At 37.1% G+C, this 23055-nt stretch overlaps 1 protein-coding gene across 5 annotated transcripts in view; it reads right to left on the bottom strand.

Annotated features, from left to right (window-relative positions):
- LOC126427298 (zinc finger protein 708-like) overlaps window positions 1–10809 on the bottom strand; it is a 223677-nt gene extending 212868 nt beyond the window's left edge. For 4 of the 5 annotated variants that reach the window (XR_007576627.1, XR_007576628.1, XM_050089597.1 and 1 more), the window contains exons 1-2: window positions 10743–10797; window positions 8742–8831 (exon numbers count right to left, since the gene is read on the bottom strand). Coding sequence is in view for 3 of the 5 variants with exons in the window: in XM_050089597.1 (XP_049945554.1) it covers window positions 8742–8813 (72 nt within the window). In the remaining 2 variants the exon portion in view is untranslated. Of the gene's footprint in view, window positions 1–8741; window positions 8832–10692 lie in introns of all 5 variants that reach the window. The other variant, XM_050089598.1, reaches the window with a different exon arrangement.
- Window positions 10810–23055: the final 12246 nt, after the last annotated feature.

The raw sequence follows: 23055 nt of genomic DNA, 5'->3' as shown, positions 1-23055 counted from the left end.
ATATTTTAAAGAAATTCCTGTTTGTTAAAGGTCAATTTGGTCAAACTAGGGCCGTTAGTGAAAAACAAGAGTCCAGAATAATTTTTTTTAACAATGAACCTATCATCATCCCTGATTTATATTTTGCCATGTGATTTACAATAGTATGAAGTAGTTATGGAAATATTTTAAAAATTTTCAATTATGTACTTTTCGTAAAAAAAAATTAAAATTAAATCAAAATATTAATTAGTATTTTGAAAAAGGTTATTCATTAGAAGCTATGTTTTTTTGTATATCCCTGGAAAGAGCATGCAAAATGACACCTTTCCCAGTTCTCTAGCTCAGTTAGGGCACCTCCTAGGACAATTTAAAAAAAGTCCGTTCACACATTTTTGGCTGGTTTTTGAAAAGTTTAGACAGCCATACTTCAGGAATAGTTTGAGATAAATAATTGAAATTTGGTATTTTTCTTCGTCTCAGTGCCCACTACAAGAATACCAACTTTCAGCAAAATCTAAGAGGGGGAAGTAAAATAGGTGTGTTGATTTGATATGAAATGACTACTGTAAAGGATGTTCTATCATTATTGCCCACAACTGAACTTCATATTCTTACTATTCACTGAAAATAATTTTAAATTCACTTTCTTACTCTGATGCTAAGTGCCAAAGAAATGTGTTTTCACTTTAATCAGAATTATCAGAAGTTGTCTCTAATTATTCTTAGAATTCTTATGGAGGCACTCATTATTTACATCACTTACATTTGCCTTAAGGGGGGTAAAATGTCAAACAGGCTGACTTTGAGCAGGAGAGGCACCACAGAACATTTTAATTTCCACTGTCTATACTTTTACAAATAAATCCATAAAACTTAGTCAACATGGCCAGGAAGGATTCAGGGTTCACACCCATACAAGTGGAAGTTCAAAAACATAACAAAATAAAAATTTTTTACTCGTGAACTATCATCATTTTTTTCACTTACTATTGGCTGCATTTGTTGCTATAGGTACACTTTTCTTCATAAGTAAGAGAGATTCTTTGATGAATTTTGCAAAAAAAACCACACTTATAGTTGTTTTTTTAACACTGCTTTTAATGCCATCTGAACAGTATTGACATATGCAGAGAAACGGGCTGGTGATTAGATGCTGTACTTAGGTAGGCGGAACTTTTGTACTGCACAGTGCAATGAGAGACAGTGTACAAGTTTCTAAAGCCACCCCGCTGCAACTGGTGCTTTATCGGCCGGGAAAAACAATGATAAAGTTTGGAAGTGTAGGAAGTTTATACAAGCAGCAGTGTCAAGTCAGCCCGTGAAGTGTTCACACGGGTATGTAAAGGAACTGTAGTAGGACAAGAGGTGCGAGTGAAATGAACTTTCATCTAGAAACGGCAGCAAGTGGAACGAGGTGGCAGACTATGTAGGCGACTGGTGAACTACAAGAGACGGTGTTTCTACTGCAGTGGACCAGCATCTGGAGCGGTTGGTAGCCGTGATGGAAGAGGTGGGCTGTATTCTGGTTCAACCTAGGCAGAGCTTGGTGGGCAGACCCACAGTTTCATCTCGCCATGCAGTCAACTGGCCCAGGGCAAAGATAAGTAGTGTTCTACCTAAAGTTTTGTGTGTGTGTGTGTGTGTGTGTGTGTGTGTGTGTGTGTGTGTGTGTGTGTGTGTGTGTGTGTGTGTGTGTTTACCAAGAAACTTTGCAGAATGGCTGAAAACAATCAGAAAATGGTAGATGAGAAACTGAAGATCGATTTAGGTAATGCAAATTATGAAGATGATTCAATGATAGATAATTTCAGTTTTGATATATCACAAACAGAGGACGGTGCTTTATCTGGGTATCTAATTATGATGTAGATAATGAATTGAGTGTGGAGGAATCCAATGTTAAATATATACCTGTTCCTGTTAAAGAAATGAAACAGGAACCAGTTTGCAAATATTCTCAAACATATGAAGGAGATGGGTTCAGATATAAAATCTTCATTAAATGCTGATATCAACACCAAAATTAATAAAATGGGTAATGACACTGATACTAAAATGAATAAATTAGGTAGTGATATGGATACCAAAATGAATAAAATGGGTTCGGGTATAAAAACTTCTTTACGTTCTGAAATAAATGAGATGCATACTGAAGTTGATCAGGGGTTTACTAACTTGACAATAGAAATGGAAGCTAAAATGGAGGACAAAATTTTGAATTTGAGAGATTCTTGGACAAATGACCAGACTTTGTTCAGTAACAATGTTAAAAGTGACAATCATGTCAGAAAAGAATGTAATACTGCCATTGTGGCACTGAAAAGTGAACTAACTAAACAGATTGAGCAAGTTGCTGAGGACAACCAACAGTCAAAGCAACAGTTACATTCAGAATTAAACAAAGTTAATGATAAGGTCCATAATGTAGAAAAGCACTGCGAGGAGACTCACATTGTATTAGCAGATAAAATCAAAGAAGGAAAAGATGTGTGTGCAAAGTTTGGTATGTAAGCTGCCAGTAGTATTACTAACATAGAAACTAACACCAGCAATTCAGTACGAGTGCGAATGAGCAATTGTGTAACCCTGGAAACAGACTAACCAAAGTAAAGCAGTAATGGTTGTGTGGTATCTAATGGTGTTGTGGAGTCATCTGAAATTGCATATTTACATCATAGGTAATTTTTGAAATTTGATCCCAGTAAAAATGTTAACCCTAAAGGATTCTGGAATGATTTTGATGAGGTTTTGCCAAAAGTATGGTGTGATAAGCAGAAGATTGGATTTATTACTTCAAATTTGATGGGAGAGAAGAATTTGGGGAAACTTGACCTCCGATAAATATGACCGCTTATTGGAGTTCAAACAGGCTTTTTTTCAATAAGTATTGGGGAAAGAGAAAGCAAATGGAGATTTTAAATAAATTCTGGTCAGGGGAAAAATACGATCCCAAGAGAGAGAGCATAAGAAGATGTGTATAGAACTGGGTTACAACTTTGTCCTATTTGAATGCCAAAGTAGAAACAGAGCAAATTATCATGGGGATTGAAAATAAATTGCCATTGTATTGGCGAAATAAGATAATTTCTGCACCCAGAGATGACACTGACCGGTTTGTGCATTATTTGGAAAGAGTAAGAAAATACTAGGAGAAATTTTAGGCCTCCCACTAGACCAAATGACAACAGAGCCGAAGTTAATGTAAACAGAATAGGCGTACAGCGTGTGAACAGTTATAGAGGCAGATATCGGGGGAGAGGTGGCTCTACTGGAAATAAATTCAGTGACAGAGTACAACATTTCGATTGCCGTCAGCTGGTCTGATGATGTAATGGGTAGGCACAGCCCGATAGGTGACAGAAACGTCAGAGGCAATGACGTCACACAGGAGGAAAACTGTTAGCAATCTGTAATGATTTGCAGACTGGAACCATACAGATTAAACCCACTAGCAATGCCTTTTGTAAAGAAGGCACCTACTAAACAGCATAGGAGTAGCATAATAGAAAATAGAAGGCTAGAGGAGAATGACATTGCAAAACAAATTGGTTATTCAGTAAATTCAGTAGTTTTTCGTAAAAGGGATAGCTCAAATAAAGATCGCAGGAACCATATTAAGAAGGAACTAAATACAGAAAGTGAAGATACAGATCAGGAGGTGAGGGTGAATTAGCACTGAGAAACAAACGAGAGGCTACCTACAGACGGTGGAATGAACACTATGGAGATACAAGAGGAGGTTGTGAATAGGTTGAATCAAGTAGTTTCCAAGAGTGAGGAAGAAGAGTCGGAAGAGGAAGAATGAGATGATTTAAATAACTCTGGCAATACCTTGGACAGGGTTGCACAAACAAGAGTGAGTACAGAGGGTGAAAAGTTAGAGAGATGTTTCGATTTATCTATAATGGACAGGATAGTAAAAGCTGCCACTATTAATGAAGTAAAAGGGGATCCAGTTAAGTGTACTTTCCACAAAATGGTAGGGTTTGACAGATGAAATAGTGCACAATTTAGTACAGGAGCCTGAGTCTGTAATCAGAAGAGAATATGTTGGACAACCTATAATTGAGGTAATAGTTTTTAATGAAAAAGTTGAGTGTTCAATAGACAGTGGTTCCGAGGTGTGTGCAGTGTCACAGGAATTTGTAAATGGTCTTCCTGAAACCAAAGAAGTAACTATTATGCCAGTAAGTGGGTTAAAAATAATAGCAGCCACTGGTGGAAGCAAAAAGGTAGTAAAACAAGAGTTAATGATGCCCATTACTGTAGGTGGCGTCCAGATTGAACAGAATTTTTTATTAATGGACTTAGCACTGAAACGTTTGTAGGGGCTGATTTCTTACATAAATACAAAGGAAGGTTAGACTATGGAAAAATTGAGGTGGCAAAAATATACAGGGAAAATTGTATCCATTCTTTTTGTTGGAGAAAAAGGATCTATTGTCAAAGAACTGCCTATATGTTATTGCAAGGCCATAGTAAACAGTGAAGACATAGATGATAATGTAGAAGGGAAAGAAGTAGATCATTCTGGGACAGGAGAAAGTCACTATGTTGATATAAAACCAATCAAGTGGTTGGGAGTCAAACATATACTGGACCTGAAAAGATACTTAATGGAGCAGCAATTAAACAGCAGTAACTAAGAAGGCTCAGTGGAGACATTCTTTGCATTGTCAGGTGTTTGACAAACACAAGGCATCCCGAGTTGTTGGCAATATTATTTCCTTTTCGTTTTGTGTTGTCAACCTCACTCTTCATCATTCAGAACTTTTGTTATCATCTTTCCTTCTTCCCTATCTTAGTAGCGAGTGAGGTAAACCTAGTGGTTCCAGTAAGAAACTAAAATACTACCCAGAAAGAGAGAGGAATGAAAGTGAACTGAAAGGCAATACAGTAATGTGATTAATTTTCCGAAGTCTATAACCTGGAAAGAAATTGCTGTAAGGAATGTATTCAAGGCAAGAGAGAACTGCCTACTAAAGAAGTAAATAAAATTGTATACGAGATAATGAAGAGCCACAGTAGTTGGCTAGTGTAGAAGGTGTATTTGCAGAGCCACAAAAGTTGGCATGAGTTAGTTCCAGTATTTTTCTATAAGGATATTTATGTTCTCTGTATATAGGCGTATGTGAGAAAAAATTTCAGGAGCCACAGAAGCTGGTAGGAACAATTTTCAGTAATTTTATAAGGACTTTTCATTAGTTTTGTATTCTCTGTGTATAATGTGTGTGAGATGTGCTTCAGAGCTACTGAATATGGATTGAGTGACATACAGTAATTTTCTAAAATTGTTCTCTTTTTTATATAATATATGTAGGAGATGTGGCAGAACTGTAGAAGGTGGCATGAATGATTTTCAGTGTTCAATAAATTTGTATTCTTTATATAATGTATTATGTTGTTTTTCAGAGCCGCAGATGGTGGCAGAAATAATTTTTCAGTATATTTAATGATGTATTTTTTCTTTACATATAATAGCTCATTTGGGTGAAGCCGTGGAGTTTAATTAGTAAATGCAGAAGACAAATTTTTGCTGAAGGAAAATTCCTAGAGAAAAATATTTCTGGACTTTTTAATCAGCAATATTTATGGCAATAACTTGCTTAATGATTAAAACATACTTTGAAAAGAAGATTTCAGCAGTAGTACTGATGTTGGGTACTGTTAAAATTTTAGAAACAGTTAATTCACTTTTTAATGAGAGGATTAATATGAAAATGCTACTACAGTAACGTTTCGAAACAAATTTTGAAATAATTCTTTGAAGAAATGTTTACTTTTGAATCTGAGAGTCAAGCTTTGAGAAATATTATTTATTAGGAATAAATGTGTATGTTAGGTTAGAATGTAAACACTAAGGATGGACGCTTAGATGTACTGTATATTGCAGGTATGAAAAAGGTGACAGAACTGGATATGGTACTGAGAGAGAACCCGATGTTGAGACAAAGCCAGATGCTGTATCCAAAGCCAGATGCTGTATCCCAGTGACAAGCCCTTATGTGATCCAGGTGTAAGTGTTTGTGATCTGTACCCACTGGCTTCGTCCGTGAAAGGAGTTGAAACCCCCAAGTTGTTGTCAGAACAGTTTTAAGTTTAGAGACGACCCCCACATTGCCGTGTAAAGTTTAGGAAAGGACACCATACGTAGCGCCGGAATTATATTTAAGTGAAGTTTTTGGACGCTACTTAAGGGATGAAATAGAATTATTGTTTCTTATTAAATATGTGGAAAACGTAAAAGTTTGATTAGAAAAGAGGTTGTTGTTTCAAGAACTTATGTAAAAATTCCCTTATATGAATGTTTTGTAAATTTAAATTGAGAGAGAATGTTGTAGCATGGGATTTTGAGAGAAAAGAATTGAAAATTTTTTGTATAAGAATTTACTGTATGCCATCAACCCTTAGCCATTGACTATTCATGTAACCGTATATAATGTTCTAATGTAATCTTAGATATTTTGTTTATTTGAGAAAGACTTCAGTTCAACATAGATTTTAGTAAGAACAATTTTCATTTGGCTGTGTCAGTGTAGCTATCAAAATCATTCTTAAACAAAATTTATGGCAATAAGAACCGTAAAATATACTCAAGAGAAATTTTAGGTTCTCGTGGGGGTGTGTAACATCATGAGCCAATACGCAGTAGCATTTTATTACAGTAAGCTAACTTGAAGTACAGGCTCGTAGCTTTGGAAATGTTGGCAGTGGCAATATACAGCCACTGATATCTTAGTGTGACTCACTCACACCTGTCACTAGCCCAGCCGTGGGAAGCGCAACCTGTGTTAGTGCGACAGAATACTCAAGCCCCTAAGAATCTAAATAAACTATATTAAATACTATTCAATTTAGTTAAAAGTCAATATACTGCCCTTTGTCATTAAAAAGAAGAGTGTGTAAACTCTCAGCTTTCTATCTGCTATAGTTTTGGAGTTAGTGGGAATTACATAAAACACGCCAAACCAACACTTAAGACTAAGAAAAAGACTCAGTTAGGAATAATAACAGCTTGTCTTTTAGTATCATTTGAAATCATTACTGGAATTCACAAAATGTCAGGTCAATTTATTTGGATTTTCATATTAAAAAACTTAACTACTTTACATTTTTGTAATATAAAAATGACAAATTTATTATTTGTGTTTAATATTGTAGGAGTAAATGAGAGTGTGTATGTGGGACATACGTTAAATTTAAAGATTAAATTTATGTAATGCCTTACATAATCATAGCATGGGAAAGATGTTTGTGCCCACTTTGCTGATGACGTATGTCTAAGTGTACTTGCTTTTGTAAGGAGGCAGCCATAACAACAGTTGAAAGTAAAATCATATTCTAAATTTATTCCAAGATTAATTTCCTTTTCGTTTGGTTTTGTTAAGTCTTATATTAGTATTTATTCTTATTCTTATATTGTATTCTTATTCTGATATATTCTTATTATTATATTATTCTTATATTAGTATTTGCATGTTGGAATGACGTAAATGCATCTGTGAATAACGATTGGCGTGAGAATAATCTCAAACAACTCTTCTGACTGGCCAGCCAAAATGATTGGCCAATAACAGTTAAGCAGTTCCTGCGCACCGCTAGAGAGAGATGCTGTGGTAGAAGCAGTATCCAGAGGAGTCGCTAGTCAGCTATCGGATGTGCAGGTCATGTTGAATGCTTCCATTTTTACTATGTGCAAAATGAAGAAATAAGTGGCTTCTTACATCCAGGTTGTGTGGCCATAATAGCAGTTGCATTTACGGACAGTTTTGTGAAGTTTGGAAGTTTTTGGATTGTTTTGTTGGAAAAATGACCGTGTGTGAATTTCTGGCCTTTTTAAAATTCCACATGGCATGTTTCATACTCATCTATGGAATATTTGGTGAGCAATTTCTTTATTAGATATCCACTGAAAAAGGAGCAAATGTGAAACTCGTATATTGTAGCAGAGTAATGACTGTAAATCGCGTGATAATTCGGGTTGGACCTAAGTACATTCCTGGCTGCCTTGTGTGTGTACTGGGTAGTCTGAACTGTGAGCCGAGGACAGTGATATTATTCGTTAATTAAATAAGGGCTGATGGCAAGTTTTATTTTGAACCTAAAGAAATAAAAGAAATTGTTGCAGAATTTTGACATTTTTCTAAAGAGATGGAGAAATTGCCCTCCACCAGAAAATTGTTATAAGATATTACAGGATAGTTTGCTACCAGGGTTTACGTGGAATTTGCAAACGTAAATATTGACGATGCTTTTCTTCAACGCTGCTTTTAACACCGTCTGAACAGTATTGACGTATGGAGAGAAACGGGCTGGTGATCAGACGCCGTACTGAGGTATGTGAAATTTTTGTAGTGCACAGTACAATGTGCGAGAGTGAACAAACCTTACGCACAAATTTCGAAACCTGACCCGCTGCAGCAGGCTGCATCAACCCAGTCAGAATACTGATGATAAAAAGAATCAGATCAGAAGACACTTAGTTCTAAGCAAATTCACTACCAAAGCCAATGACTAGTTCATACAGAATTTCTCTAAATTCATTTAACATTTAATCTGGACTCTTTCCTATACTCAACAAGAGGTTCAACACACATTTCAGGCACAGACTTCCCCCATTGTTATGTATAAAAAAAATCTGGATTATTTATTACACTGTGTTATCCATACTTCCAGCCATATGGCTAAATTGTGCTAATTCCACAGAATAGTGCACACTGAAACTAAACAATGGTAAGACATACAAGGAAACCACTTACTGCAGAGTCTGCCTCAGTTGATATCTCGTCTGTTACCTCTGCTTTTATCCAAATAATGTTGTTGTAATCCATCGCTGCAGTTCTAAGGCCCTGACAACCAAGGAACAGTACACATATGATTATATTCAATACGCACTGTCACTAAAAGATACAACTAAAAGGCAGAATTTCTTAGTTCCAGGACTAGCCATAGCACATGCACAAATACATAGGAAATAAATTTAACAATGCCTGAATGCCACAGAGTGCTATGACAAGAACTGATTTACAATTCTTGGGTTATGAAGAGTCAGCTAATACATTATCACAAAATGACATCATGATCACATGCAGCAGAAACATATGTTATTGCTTGCTGAATTTTCTTTGTGTCAATGGTATACTATCATACTGAGATAATTATGGGAGATGTATATTCAGTTCTCCACATGTATCTTAACTTCAGCAATGTAGTCAAGCAAAACAACTAATATATGCAAAGTAAATTTTTCATACAAAACGATTTAGGATAGTCAATGTAAATTTTACAAATAATTATTAGTTTAAATGAGCTTGCAAACTTCTGTTACGGAAATGATTGTAGACCTATTTCAAAAATATCTTTATGTATGCTACATCTAACAGGTTTATAATCCTGTTTTTAGTAATGTAGATAAGCAAAAAATAGAATCTGCACTTCCAAATCATATGTGGACCACTTTAATACGTAATCTCTGAACTGAGATGTCATTATTTATTCCATTATTTACTTGCAGGTTAGCCACAGAATGAAAGTCTACCCTCACAGCATGTTCAGCAGTCTCTGAACGATCCTGCCAGGATGAAATCTCTACCTATTCACTGTAGTCCACACACTGTACTGCGGAACAAATGAATTTTAATACAACCAAATTTTCAAATTGGTTAATTTTCTCCTACAAAAATAATTTATTGAAATGGCTTCCTTGTAACTGCATGTGCACGATGAACGTTCTCATGGTGTGCAACGCTACGAGTGAAAATGACATCTAAGTAGTAGCTATTCCTCGTCTAATGACATTTTATACATCTTCCATAAAGCCTTTCCACTGTACTTAATGAAACTAATTTACATCACGCACATTCTAAATAGCAGCACCAAACAAAAGATAAAATATTTTTACGACATTTGCTATCATTCCCACAAGAACATTATCTGAACTGACTGTGGAAACTTGAGTCTGAAGTATTCAAGAAGAGTGTTTCAGACGCTACAATACGGAGGCACAAAGCTCCTGAACACAGCAAATACTCTTCTTGTATCTTTACGAGCATTATTATATCAGAGGGGGCTATTCAAGATAATATAACGACACTAATATACTGCTTATGTGAACATTTTGCGCCTTCTCATGTAGAGCATGAAGTATTGAAGAATGATTTCCACCTTCACTAGAGATAAGAGAAACTAATGCAAAAACTATATATACTATTGTTTTCACGAACTTCAGGAAGTTACATGTAGATTTTATCGGATGCAGCCAAATTACCAAATACTTCGAAAAACGCTATAGACCTACATACTCGTCGACTCGGTATTTTTCATATTTGATGTGCGGTATACGTACGTGATGCACATCAAAATACTGATAGAAAAATTATCTACTTCTCTGTTACAACTCAAAAACTCACAGCCTTATCGAGAAGAATGTTTTGTTTATACAAACATAACCTAAAACAATTACATACAAAATTCACACGATGTCCCGGCTCATCATTAAATGCGCAAACTGTTATCCATCCACAACCGTTCAGATACGGAATAAAATCGCTTGCAAGTGTACCACCAAAGTTACTTCAAATTATTACAATACAGTCATTAACAGTTACGATAGCATAATGACAACGTATTTACAAGTTACTTCTTGAGTCCTATGGAATTATAACAGTAACGAAATTATGGTAGTAATTTTATTTCAAAATAAATTACTACCTTTCCTTCTTTGATGTTTGTAATCACTTGTCGCTTATTTATTACTTTACCTCAAGGATCCAATATATGCACGTACGTAGTATTCAAGATGGCAACTGTTTGTCTATTGCCAAGGAGGTTCACATAACTGGTGGTCGGAGAGACATCTATCATGTGTCAACCGGCCATTTGGTTGCGCAAGTAAATGCTGCAAGTCCTATCCCCGGTGTTTTAGTGAACACACTACTGTATTCTGTTCATAATAAGAATAAACCTGATGCAAAGGAACACAAATGCGATTACTGGTCAGAAGACTTAGCACACGCACACTGGTGGTGTTACGCTATTGTAAGTAGGTTCTAATTATGTATTACATATCTTATTACTAAGTTACGTTAAATGAAACTTTTAAGATAATCTAATGATTAATAGCCATCAACGTTTTTCTCAGTTACGCTTTAGCTATGTAGTTTTTATTTCAAAAATCGTCTACAGTCATAGACTCTGTACTGTTGTGCTCTGACTGTCGCGTTGTTAATAGGCAGTATGAAAATGGCTGACGATGCTTCCTGCTCCGTAGAGAAACAAGTGTGTGGCATACGGTTAAAAGTGCAGAGATATAGGTTGCTTTTAATGTTCTTCATACATTTACAGAAGAATTTTTCCGAGGGACTGTATTTGGTACAGTTGACGTGTAGCTACACTAAGGACGTATAGCAGAATCAGTAGCGTAGTAGATTGATATTCTGGTGCAAGGCTCGGCTTTGTTATTCAGTTTTTTCGTTCAGTACCAAATACCTACATCCCTTACTAGAACTCATCATCATTTCTTATGAATAATACACGCCTTCTTGTTTCTGATTACATACTGCATGCGAAATACCTATTTTCATTTCAAATATAGAGTCTTAATTATCGATATATTATGAAAGATTGTTAATAAGGTTTGCTTCAATGAAGAAAACATAACAATTTAATCTTTTAGGACAAAAATGAAAAACTAAATACTCTTTATTTGGAGTATGTCCATTGTTTTATACTACAGATGTAGTCTCACACGAACCAGAATGATAAGTGTAGAAACATGAAAAAGAATCATTTTTACGGCATTGAGCACACCACATAAATGCTGCATTTTTACATTTGTCATTGTACCTTTACAATATGAACCCAACAGAAATGATCTGGAGTCAAGTTAAGGGATCTATCGCGAGAAATAACAAAATTGTTAATCTGTCAAACGTACTGGAACTAACGCATGCAGCTTTTTCACAAGTCACTGCCGAACGCGGGTGGAATGTAGAACGGCAGTTCATAAAAGTAGAGGAGAAAATGCGGAGCCTGGGTGGCTTCATGGACTCTGTTGTTGATTGACTCGTTATCGTCGTAGCAGATGACAGTTCCAGAACGGAAATATATTTCTCGGTTTTAGATAAGGAAGGAGCTAAGAGGTTACCAGACGGTTGACTGTACTTAATACTTTAAGTGGCTTCCTATTCAACATTATGGTGAAATCCCTGCATTATGCGTTTGCATCACACGTAGCTCGCTCAGAAATATTACACTGATTTTAAGTTAGGAATTTTCGTCACTCTAGTTTGTAAATAGAACACTGTGTGAGGTGAGAATGAGAGTATTTATGGTTTCCACATGGACGTCTAAAAAGCGTGCAGTAGTGCTGGAGTTTTATCAAGTATTATTTCATTCTCTTTAAAACTTAAGTTACATTCGAAGTTATATTCTTTCTCCGTTCGTCTTTTTTTACATCTGAACAGCAACTGCTTACATCACTGCAGTTTAAGTGTACCAGCTGGGTGGGCAGTGCTGCCCAAGTTAAATGCGCCATTAAAGCTGTTCTCCCACGTTATTGCTCAATCCATGTGCATATAACACAATATAAAACTTATCCTTACAATCATACTTTACTGTACTGAACACAGCTTGGCTTCCTCACCATGTGAAATGAACACTTCATGTGAAAAGAAATCCAATGAGATTGAAGCAAATCCAGAAGGATGCATGGTGTAATGTTTAAATCAGGCTTGTTCTTATAATGAACACAGTATAGTATTAGTATTGAGCTCACTGAGAATCACCTGACATACAGTAGCTGAGTAGTCAGCGTGGCAGAATGTCATGAGTGGACTCGAGTTCGATTTCCGGCTGGGTCGAAGATTTTCTCCGCTCAGGAACTGGGTGTTTTGTTGTCTTCGTCATCATTTTATTCTCACTGACATGCAAGTCACTGAGGTCGTGTCAACTCAAAAGACATGCACCAGGCCGCCAGTCTACCCAGCAGCAGACTCTAAACACAATACACATGTATATTAGTACTAATACTTGCACAAGCTTTCTTCTGCAAATCGCTTGGGCAAGTTAACTTCGTGAAATTGCCGCATCCACTTCTGGAACGGTTTCTACTAAAATCGCGTTATGAGACAGGCTAGTGGGAGCTTGCAGTGTGCTGCATTAAAACCAGTGGGGACATCATCATTGTTGTATTATTGTTGAGGAGAAACCGCGCTAAAAAAAATTAAGAAAAAAGAGGTGATTCGGTGAAGAAATGGTGAGTGTGACGTACATGCTTAAGTTCTCAAGATATCTGAATGAACTAAGCTCAAAGGACTCTGCTCAGGTTAAAAACTTTCTGAATATGTCTTGCACAAGTTTTCAACAACTCCTGTCTAATGTGGAACCAAGTGCTCAAAAACACGATACAAACAAGCAACAAGCCATTTCAACAAGAGGTCGCCTTCTAATTCCCCTTCGATTTTTAGCCACAAGTAATAGAATAAACACTTAAACATAGAGCAAACGAAATATTTATTTTTAATACCTAATTACACTTAAATTGGTTTATAATTACAAATTAGTTTATAATTAACGATTTTTCACATCGTTCGCATTTGCTGTGAACTCTGTTTGAACGTTTGAATAGACAATATTTAAAGGTTAGTATTTTGCTATTTTAAATGACCACTCATTCAAACAATTTACTTAAGCAGAACATTTGCAAAATATGTACTTGTGAATGACCTTCTTCTATAGGATCAGATAAACAATTACTTCATCTGACAGAGTGTCCACAGCAGAAATGAAATGTCAGTCATCATATATCCAAGCATTATTGCATCCATCATCTTTTGCTGAAACTTCCAAAATGGATTGTAGGATTATATGTTTTAAGTTTTCTTACTTGCTGCTTGTAACAATGCTCTAAAAGCTCGAAAGTAGGATAGTCACCAAACACTTATAATTCGACATTTCTAATATCATTTATCATTTCTAATGGATTATTTGAAATAGTATCAGAATCTGTTTGTGTAATTTTCTTCGTTTTGCAAGGTGTCTTTTTGGCTTCTGTTTTGATACTGTTTTTCCTCCAGAACAGTAGGCCTATTTGCTCCATGCTCAATTTCTTTGCTTTCTGTATCAGATACCAGAAATAAATATCAGAATATAGTATGTATCTTACTATTCGTTTGTTTAAATTTATATATAACTGTCGGTTTCTATAATTTTAGGTATCTTCGACAGAAGAATGATTACAAATTGCTGATGGTTTTGAAAGTGAAAGGGATTTTCCAAACCATATTGTTGCTATGGACGGAAACCGGCAGTCACATAGACTCCCAAGAAAAAAAGGTAGTGTGTAGTTTAATCATAGTCAACAGCCTTGCGATAGTGGTAACATCAGTTCCCATCAAATCACTGAAGTTATGTGCTGTTGGTCTGGGGTAGCACTTGGATGGATGACTATCCAGTCTGTTAACCACTGTTGGCAAGACCAGTGCTCTCAGCCCTTGTGAGGCAAACTGAGGAGCTACTTGATTGAGAAATAGCGGCTCGGGTCCCGGAAACGAAACATTCAGCTGGGGGAATGGTGTGCTGACCACATGCCCCTCCATATCTGCATCTGGTGACGCCTGTGGGCTGAGGATAACACAGCAATTGGTCAGTATGTTGGGCCTTCCTGGCCTGTTCTGGCGGAGTTTTTAGTTTTAGTAGTTTAATCATAAAGGTACATGTAGTATTGTGCTGTTATGACTGTTTGGACCTGACTGTGTAGGTAGTAATGGTAGAATATCTGACGGTGGAGTTTTTACCACAGTACTTTGAATTTACTATTTCATCAAAGTTTACTGGGTATAACTGTTCAGGCACTATATATTATTGTTGCTGATGACTCATTTGCTTCAAAAATATATTTCGAAGCGCTATCCTTTTTAGAGGCCAGCAAATACAAAATCGAGCGTTTAATGATCGGCTCTCTAGAGCAAGAAATGTGTCTGAATACTTTTTTCGACTTATCTATACACACTTTCGAATATTAAAAACTCCGTTTCTTCTAAACCTAAGAAAATCAAGGAGAATTGTCAAGGCAATTTGTGCTCTCCACAACTTTTAAATGACTGTGTTAGCAAATCATGTTTTTTTACGTTCTTCAGCGTCAGTTGTACCGAAATGCGGCGCAATATTTTCGAGATAGACCTGTTTCTTTGTTTAATTCTTGAAGTCCGCGTGTTTTACATCCAATAATACTGGGAAGCAGTTTACTTTAGTATTAACAACCATGTCTTCTCGTAACTCCACACGAATTTCGACGCTGACATTGACAGTGGCATTTTCAATAATTCAATAATACCTAAAACTTCTACAAGTTGAAGAAAAACTCCCAGCAAGTGGAAAGGGGAGAAAACTTGTTGACTTGACTGGAGCCTTTCAAATATAATTTTTAAAACAATTCTCTAAAATATTCCTTGACTAGCTAAATTAACTCCTGTGTTGTTGTTTTTGTTGTGGTCTTCAGTCCAAAGACTAGTTTGAAGCAGCTCTCCATGCTACTCTACCCTGTGCAAGACTCTTCATCTGTGACTAACTACTGCGACGTACATACTTCTGAATCTGCTTGCTGTATTCACATCTTGGTTCCTTCTACCATTTATATCCTCCACACTTCCCTCCAGCACTAAATTGTTGATCCCTTGATGCCTCAGAATGTGTCCTGCCAACTGATCTTTTCTTCTGTTCAGTACCTCCTCATTAGTAATGTGATCTATTGAGCTAATATTCAGCATTCTTCTGTAGCAACACATTTCAAAAACTTCTATTCTCTTCTTGTGTAAACTGTTTATTATCCATGTTTCACTTCCATACATGCTACACGCCATACGTATACTTTCAGAAAGGACTTCCTGACACTTAGATCTATACTTGATGTTAACTCATTTCTCTTCTTCAGAAACGCTTTTCTTATGATTGCCAGTCCACATTTTATATCCATCCTACTTCGACCATCAGCAGTTATTTTGCTCCCCAAATAGCGAAACTCATCTACTACTTTAAGTGTCTCATTTCCTAATCTAATTCCCTCAGCATAGCCTGATTTAATTCGATTATATTCAATTATTCTCGTTTTGCTTTTGTTGATGTTCATGTTTTATCCTCCTTTCAAGACACAGTCCATTCTCTTCAACTGCTCTTCCAAGTTCTTTGCTATCTCTAGAAAAATACAGTGTCATCAGCAAACCTCCAAGTTCTTATGTCTTCTCCGTTGACTTTAATTCCTACCCCTAATTTTTCTTTTGTTTCCCTTACTGCTTGCTCAATAAACAGATTGAATAACGTTTTTGATAGGCTACAACCCTCTCTCACTCCCTTCTCAACTACAGCTTCCCTTTCATGCCCCTCAACTCTTATAACTACCATCTGGTGTCTGTGCAACTTGTAAATAGCCTTTTGCTCCCTGTATTTTGCCCTAACCACCTTTAGAATTTGAAAGAGAGTATTCCAGTCAACATTCTCAAAAGCTTTCTCTAAGTCTACAAATGCTCTACACGTAGGTTTGCCTTTGCCTGACCTACCTTCTGTGAGAAGTCATAGGGTTCAGTATTGCCTCGCACATTTCTACAGTCCACCAGAGTCCAAACTGGTCCTCCCCATGGTCAAATTCTTCTGTAAAGGATTCGAGTTAGTATTTTGCAACTGTGACTTATTAAACTCATAATGCGGTAATTTTCACACATGTCAGCACCTGCTTTCTTTGGAATTTGAATTGTTATATTCTTCTTGAAATCTGAGCGTATTTCGCCTGCCTGATACATCTTGTTCACCAGATGGAAGAGTATTCTCATGGCTGGCTCTCCCAACGCTATCACTAGCTCTAACACAATGTTATCTACTCCTGGGGCCTTATTTCGACTTAAGTCTTTCTGTGCGTTGTGAAATTCTTCACGCAGTATCATATGTCACTTCTCATCTTAATCTACATCTTCTTCCATTTCCGTAACATCGCCCCAAGCACATCTCCCTTGTATAGACTGTCCATATACCCCTTCCATCTTTCTGCTTTCTCTTCTTTGTTTGGGACTGGTCTTCCATCTGAGCTCTTGATATTCATGCAGGTGGTTCTCTTTTCTCCAAAGGTCTCTTTAATTTTTCTGTAGGCAGTATCTATCTTATCCTTAGTGATATATGCCTCTGCATCCTTGCATTTGTCCCCTAGCCATCTCTGCTTAGTCACTTTGCACTTCCTGTCGATTTCATTTCTTAGACGTTTGTATTCCCTTCTGCCTGCTTCATTTATTGAATTTTTATATTTTCTCCTTTCATCGATTAGATTCAATATCTCTTGCATTACCCAAGGATTTCTACTCGCCCTCGAATTTCTACCTACTTGATCCTCTGCTACCTTCACTATTTCATCTCTCAACCCATTCTCCTTCTACTGCATTCCTTCCCACTGTTATTGTCAATCGTTCCCTGATGCTCCCTCTGAAGATTTCAACAACTTCTGATTCTTTCAACTTATCCAGGTTCCATCTCCTTACTTTCCTGCCTTTTTGCAGTTTCTTCAGTTTTAATCTGGTGTTCATAACCAACAATCTGTGATCAGAGCCTACATCTGCCCCTGGAAATGTCTTACAATTTTAAACGTGGTTCCAAAATGTCTTTCTTACCATTGTATAATCAATCTGAAGTCTTCCAGCGTCTCCAGTTTCCTTCCATGTACACAACCTTCTTTCATGATCCTTAAACCAAGTGTTAGCGTTGATTAAATTATACTCTGTGCAAAATTCTACCAGGCGGTTTCCCCTTTCATTCCTTTCCTCCATCCATGTTCACCTACTACGTTTCATTCTCTTCCTTTTTCTTCTATCGAATTCCAGTCCCCCATGACTATTAAATTTTCGTCTCCCATCACTATCTGAATAATGTCTTTTATCTAGTCATACGTTTTCTTGGTCTCCTACTCATCCGCGGAGCTAGTTGACATATAAACTTATACTACTGTGGTGGGTGTGGGCTTCATGTCTATCTTGGCTACAATAACGTGTTCACTATGCTGTTCATAATAGCTTCTCCACATTCTTATTTTTTTATTCATTATTAAACCCACTCTTGCATTACCCCCGTTTGATTTTGTGTTTATAATCCTGTCTTCACGTGACTAGAAGTCCTGTTCTTCCTGCCACACAACTTCACTAATTCTCACTATATCTAACTTTATCCTATCCATTCCCCTTTTTAAGTTTCCTAAACTACTTGTTTGATTAAAGGATCTGACATTTAAGACTCCTCCCGCGTAATCCCCACCCAGTGAACAAAATGGGGAACTATTTTACCTTCAGAATATTTTCCCCAAGAGGATGGTACTCTCATTTTACGATACAGTAGAGCTGCATGCCTTTGGGAAAAATTACAGCTATAGTTTCCCCTTGCTTTCAGCCATTCCCAGTACCAGCACAGCAAGACTATTTTAGTTGATATTACAAGGTAAGATCAGTCAGTCATAGAAACTGTTGCTCCTGCAACTACCGAAAATGCTGCTGCCCCACTTCAGGAACCATACTTTTGTCTGGCCTCTCAACAGATATTCCTCCACTGTGGTTGCACCTATGGTACAGCGATCTGTGTCGCTGAGGCATCCAAGCCTCTCCACCAAAGACAAGGTCCATGGTTCTTGGTATGGGGGGGGGGGGGGGAGGCGAAATGGGAGGAAATTAATGTATGTGGCACCAATACATACTGTTCATTTCAAACTTTATTTTCACTTATAATTTTAATTTTTACGGTTACAGAAACCTGAAGGACAATGCAGTGAGGAGAATGTGGACCAAGGCTCTGTGGCACAAAGAATGTTCTGAACGGTTCCTCAAAGCTGGTATGGCTCAGACATCATTGCCATGCATTCAGATAAGAGAAGGTGCCATGCCTTGCATTTTCCCCTCATTTCCAGCATGCTTGCAGAATGTATATTGCTCTTGATGTTTCTTAAATGAATGTAATGTTTCAGTGTGTTAACCCATGAGTGGAAACACCTGTGTATAAAGTGCGCCAACCACAAATAAAATGGTTTTCTGCCGTTTCATTGTTGTTTCACAGTTGTGAGGCCATACATATTCCTTCATTATTTCCTCAACTAACACAGTGATAAATTGTGTTGTCTTATGTTCAAGTGAGCAGCGGTAATATAAAATACAAAGCAAGTTAAGCGAGAAAAAATTTACGATCTGTGCAAGAAAATGACCTAAATTGTGAACTATCAGCACAGTCCACAATGGAGCAATTGTCTACAAGGCAAATGGCAATTGAATAAGCGATTGGCTGGGATCTGATGCAGCTGCGCTGTATAATGTTTCGAATGGGTCGTTACTATCTCAGCAATGCCTGTCCATGGAAACTGAGTGATACACTGAAAGTTTTTTTCACTATTGTTTAATAGAACACACCTTATCTCATACTATGTAAGCATAGATTATCGTTGTTTAATTAAACTAAGATTATACTGTGGTTTTCCTCATACATGGTACCTCAGTATCATAAAGACAGTTGTTCTTTATTCGTGTAGAAAGTGCGCCATGCACCACTTGTGTTATGAAAAACGATGGTTGATCCCTCTAGCTACCATGGTCTTTTACATGGCTGTTTAATATGCTTTTTGATTAGCTTATGCAGAATGCTGTTTTCAAATAACGATATGAATTTATCATGGAACAGATTAAATTTTATGTCAGCTTTTGGTTTATTGTAAATTTTATTCTAGGACATCTGTTGTAAATTTTCTTAAAAACCTTTTATCTGGAACCGTTAATTATTGTAACTGATTTCTATTGAAGAATCTCAATACTGGAAGGTACTATGTGAATGATAGTCAGAGAGGGCTTTTGTTACTGGGTATACAGGTATTTTCTTGATTTTAACTTTGCAAAAGAAAACATTATCAATAAGGGCGCCACCATCTCTATCCACCTGTCTTCTGTCTTGGAAGTTAGTTACTGGGATCACTTTGTTGGGTCCAAATAAGGTTTCCAGATCATTTTTCCTGTCAGAACCCTTTAGAAATCCTACTGTGAAGTCATCATACACAATTAAGTGCTTCCTACTGTCTGAAAGCTGGTGTAGTAAGGAAACCTACTTTCTCAAAAACGTTTCAAAATTTCCCAGTTGATATCTGCATACAGGTACAATTAAAAGTTAACTGGTTTCAGTATTAATTCACAATAATGAGGTGCTTAGTAGGCATGGAATGTTTGTCTTTTTAGAGCTGTCTTAATTCTCCAGTCAGGCAAGCTCTTCTACCTTACCACTTAGTCTTCTAATATTCTAGTGAAATAAAGTAATCTTACTTTCCCGATTCTAACCTAAAAACGGCGCATTTGTGACACCAGTAACCGCAGGAATCTTTCTTTATGCGATGGCGCCCTTCCCCTCCCCCCCCTCCCACCTCCATCCCCCTCCACATATTTTCTGCAAGAAGCTTAGGCAACCTATGTTTCCCTATCCTATTCAGATGTAGGCCATTTCTAGTATATCTGCATCTCCCAACTGTAGCAACAGCCACTACACTCACATCAGACTACTTCAATCAACAGTAGCCTGCTCAACACAGAATTTACATGACTCAAGCTGTGTCAGCCCAGAGAAATTCATATTGTTGTAGAACTTCCACAAAAGTAAGATATTTGTGTGTAGTTGCTACTCATTTTTTTATCCAAGTCATCAGTAATGCTGTAATTTCTGTCCTTAGCTGGACTGTTATCTGCTCCACCTACTGTAATAACTTGATTCTCTTTGTCAAAATCTTTGCACAAATTCCCTGTGTCCTCTATTACTCGGATAACAGCAGCACTTGGCTTCAGGATTCTAGTGAATGGTACCCTATTTGTAATTTTCTCTGTACCATCTGGACTATACACCTCTTTTTACATTTACATCTACGTCTACATCTATACTTCGCAAACCACTGTCATGTGCATGGCAGAGGGCACGTCTCATTGTACCAGTTATTAGGGTTTCCTCCTGTTCCATTCATGTATGGAGCACAGGAAGAATGATTGTTTGAATGCCTCTCTGCATGCAGTATTGATTCAGATCCTGCTCACACAATCCCTAGGTGAGTGATACATAGGGGGTTGTGGTATATTCCCAGAGTAATCGTTTAAATATAGACTTTCTTCAACACCGTCCTCAAGAGTCTTCCAGTTCATACCTTCAGCATTGTCTGTGACATTCTCCCACAGATTAAACAAAACTGTGCCCATTCCCACTGCCCTTCTCTGTATGCATTCAATATCCACTATTAGTCCTATCTGGCACAGATCCCACACACTTGAGCAATATACTAGAACCGGTCACACAAATGATTTGTAAGCAATTTCCTCTTTAGACTGATTGCACTTCCCCAGTATTCTACCAAGAAACAAAGTTTACCACCTGCTCTACTCACGACTGAACCTATGTGATCATTACATTTCATATCCCTACAGAGTCTTATATGAGGTGGCCGATTCTAACAGTGACTTATTGATATTAGAGTCATAGGATACTAGGTTTTTTTTTCATTTTGAAGAAGTGCAACACTGAGAGCAAGTTTCCAATCTGTGCACCACATTGAATTCTTATCAACATCTGACTGAATATTTACGCAGCTTCTTTCAGATAGTGCTTCATCACAGATTCTGTGATCACCTGCAAAAAGCCTGATTTTGCTATTAATATTATCTGCAGGTTCCTTAATATGTAACATGAACAGTAAGGGTCCCAAGACACTTCCGTGGAGTACTACTGCAGTTACTTCTTCCTACACTCAGTTTCTTTGTCAGAAGTGTGCTACACCATAATGCGACCTACAGTTGAATGAGGCTCGTTCCCTCCTAACTTAGGGAACAAGCCAAATTTATTCACTACTGTAAGTTCAAATGTAGACGAAGAATTTGATGAGCTGTTGCTCTTTCGCCCATTGCTTGTTACCTTTACCAGGTTCTTCTGGTTTTTCCTTCAATCTATCTAGCTCAAATTTCACCTGTTCTGATTCAGCCTGAGGGATGCAAACCTTTGCTTCCTGTTCAGCGATTCTCTTGTCTTTCTTGCAGGGTCTACAGTTCTGTGGGAGAACCTCTATGAGTTCTGCACTACAGTCATCCAAGTGAAATTCCAACTTACATTCTAAACACACCACTCCCTCTTTGACTATACTATGGCAACATCCATACTTATCAAGCACTGCAACACAGATTACATACTTAGAATGAAGTCACTTAACACACCTTATTTACGAGTAGCAGGAATTGGGCCTGCAGGTTACTACTTCTGGTGTACGATATAATGTAAAAAGTTGTAAACAAAAATTCGACTACAACTCGACTCTGTGGTCTTTTAGCATTTTCTAGAAAATACGTAAAGAGAAATGAAACCTTTAATAGTAAGCATTAAAAACACACCAATACAGGTATTTAACGAGTAATCTGTACTAAACTAACTGTTACCACAATTTAAATAACATAATCTCTAGATGTATCTTCTGTTACTTCATAAAATAAGCGATTTTAATTGTGATGTATTGCTTGAAGTTTTCGCAGTTGTGTCTCTATGCTGTTATATCCAGAGTACATGAAAGTAATTATTAATTACTTTATGACTGAGGAGATAAGGCGTAAGTTGGTAGCCTAATACTGACTTGCTGACGAGAGCAAGAACATAGCTGAGAAGTGAGAGATATGATACAAACTCTCTCTGACTGAGCAGTTGAGTCTGTGACTTTGTAGTGTGCAGTTGTGTACTGATATATGCATCGTATCAGGCTGAATAAAGATGTTGTTATACTCTGTAACTACAGTGTGCATCATTATGTGTTACTATGAAATACTGGAGTTACACAATCGGTGACCTGACTACAAAGTTCTGTTCAATTGCGTGAATTCGTTTATTCTGTTTCAACAACGTGGCCTTCCTCCACCCATTGTACGTGAGCCTCGCAAATTATGATGCAATTCCACGTTCTTCACTAACAGTGATTATGAACAGTGTACCTTGTCTCTCACAAGTGATAAAAAGTTACAGTGTCACTCCACATACTGCAGTTTTGCTGACGAATGTGACTGC

This window comes from Schistocerca serialis, chromosome 11, assembly GCF_023864345.2.
Source record: "Schistocerca serialis cubense isolate TAMUIC-IGC-003099 chromosome 11, iqSchSeri2.2, whole genome shotgun sequence".
Lineage (NCBI taxonomy): Eukaryota > Metazoa > Arthropoda > Insecta > Orthoptera > Acrididae > Schistocerca > Schistocerca serialis.
This window is presented reverse-complemented; position numbering and strand designations above follow the sequence as displayed.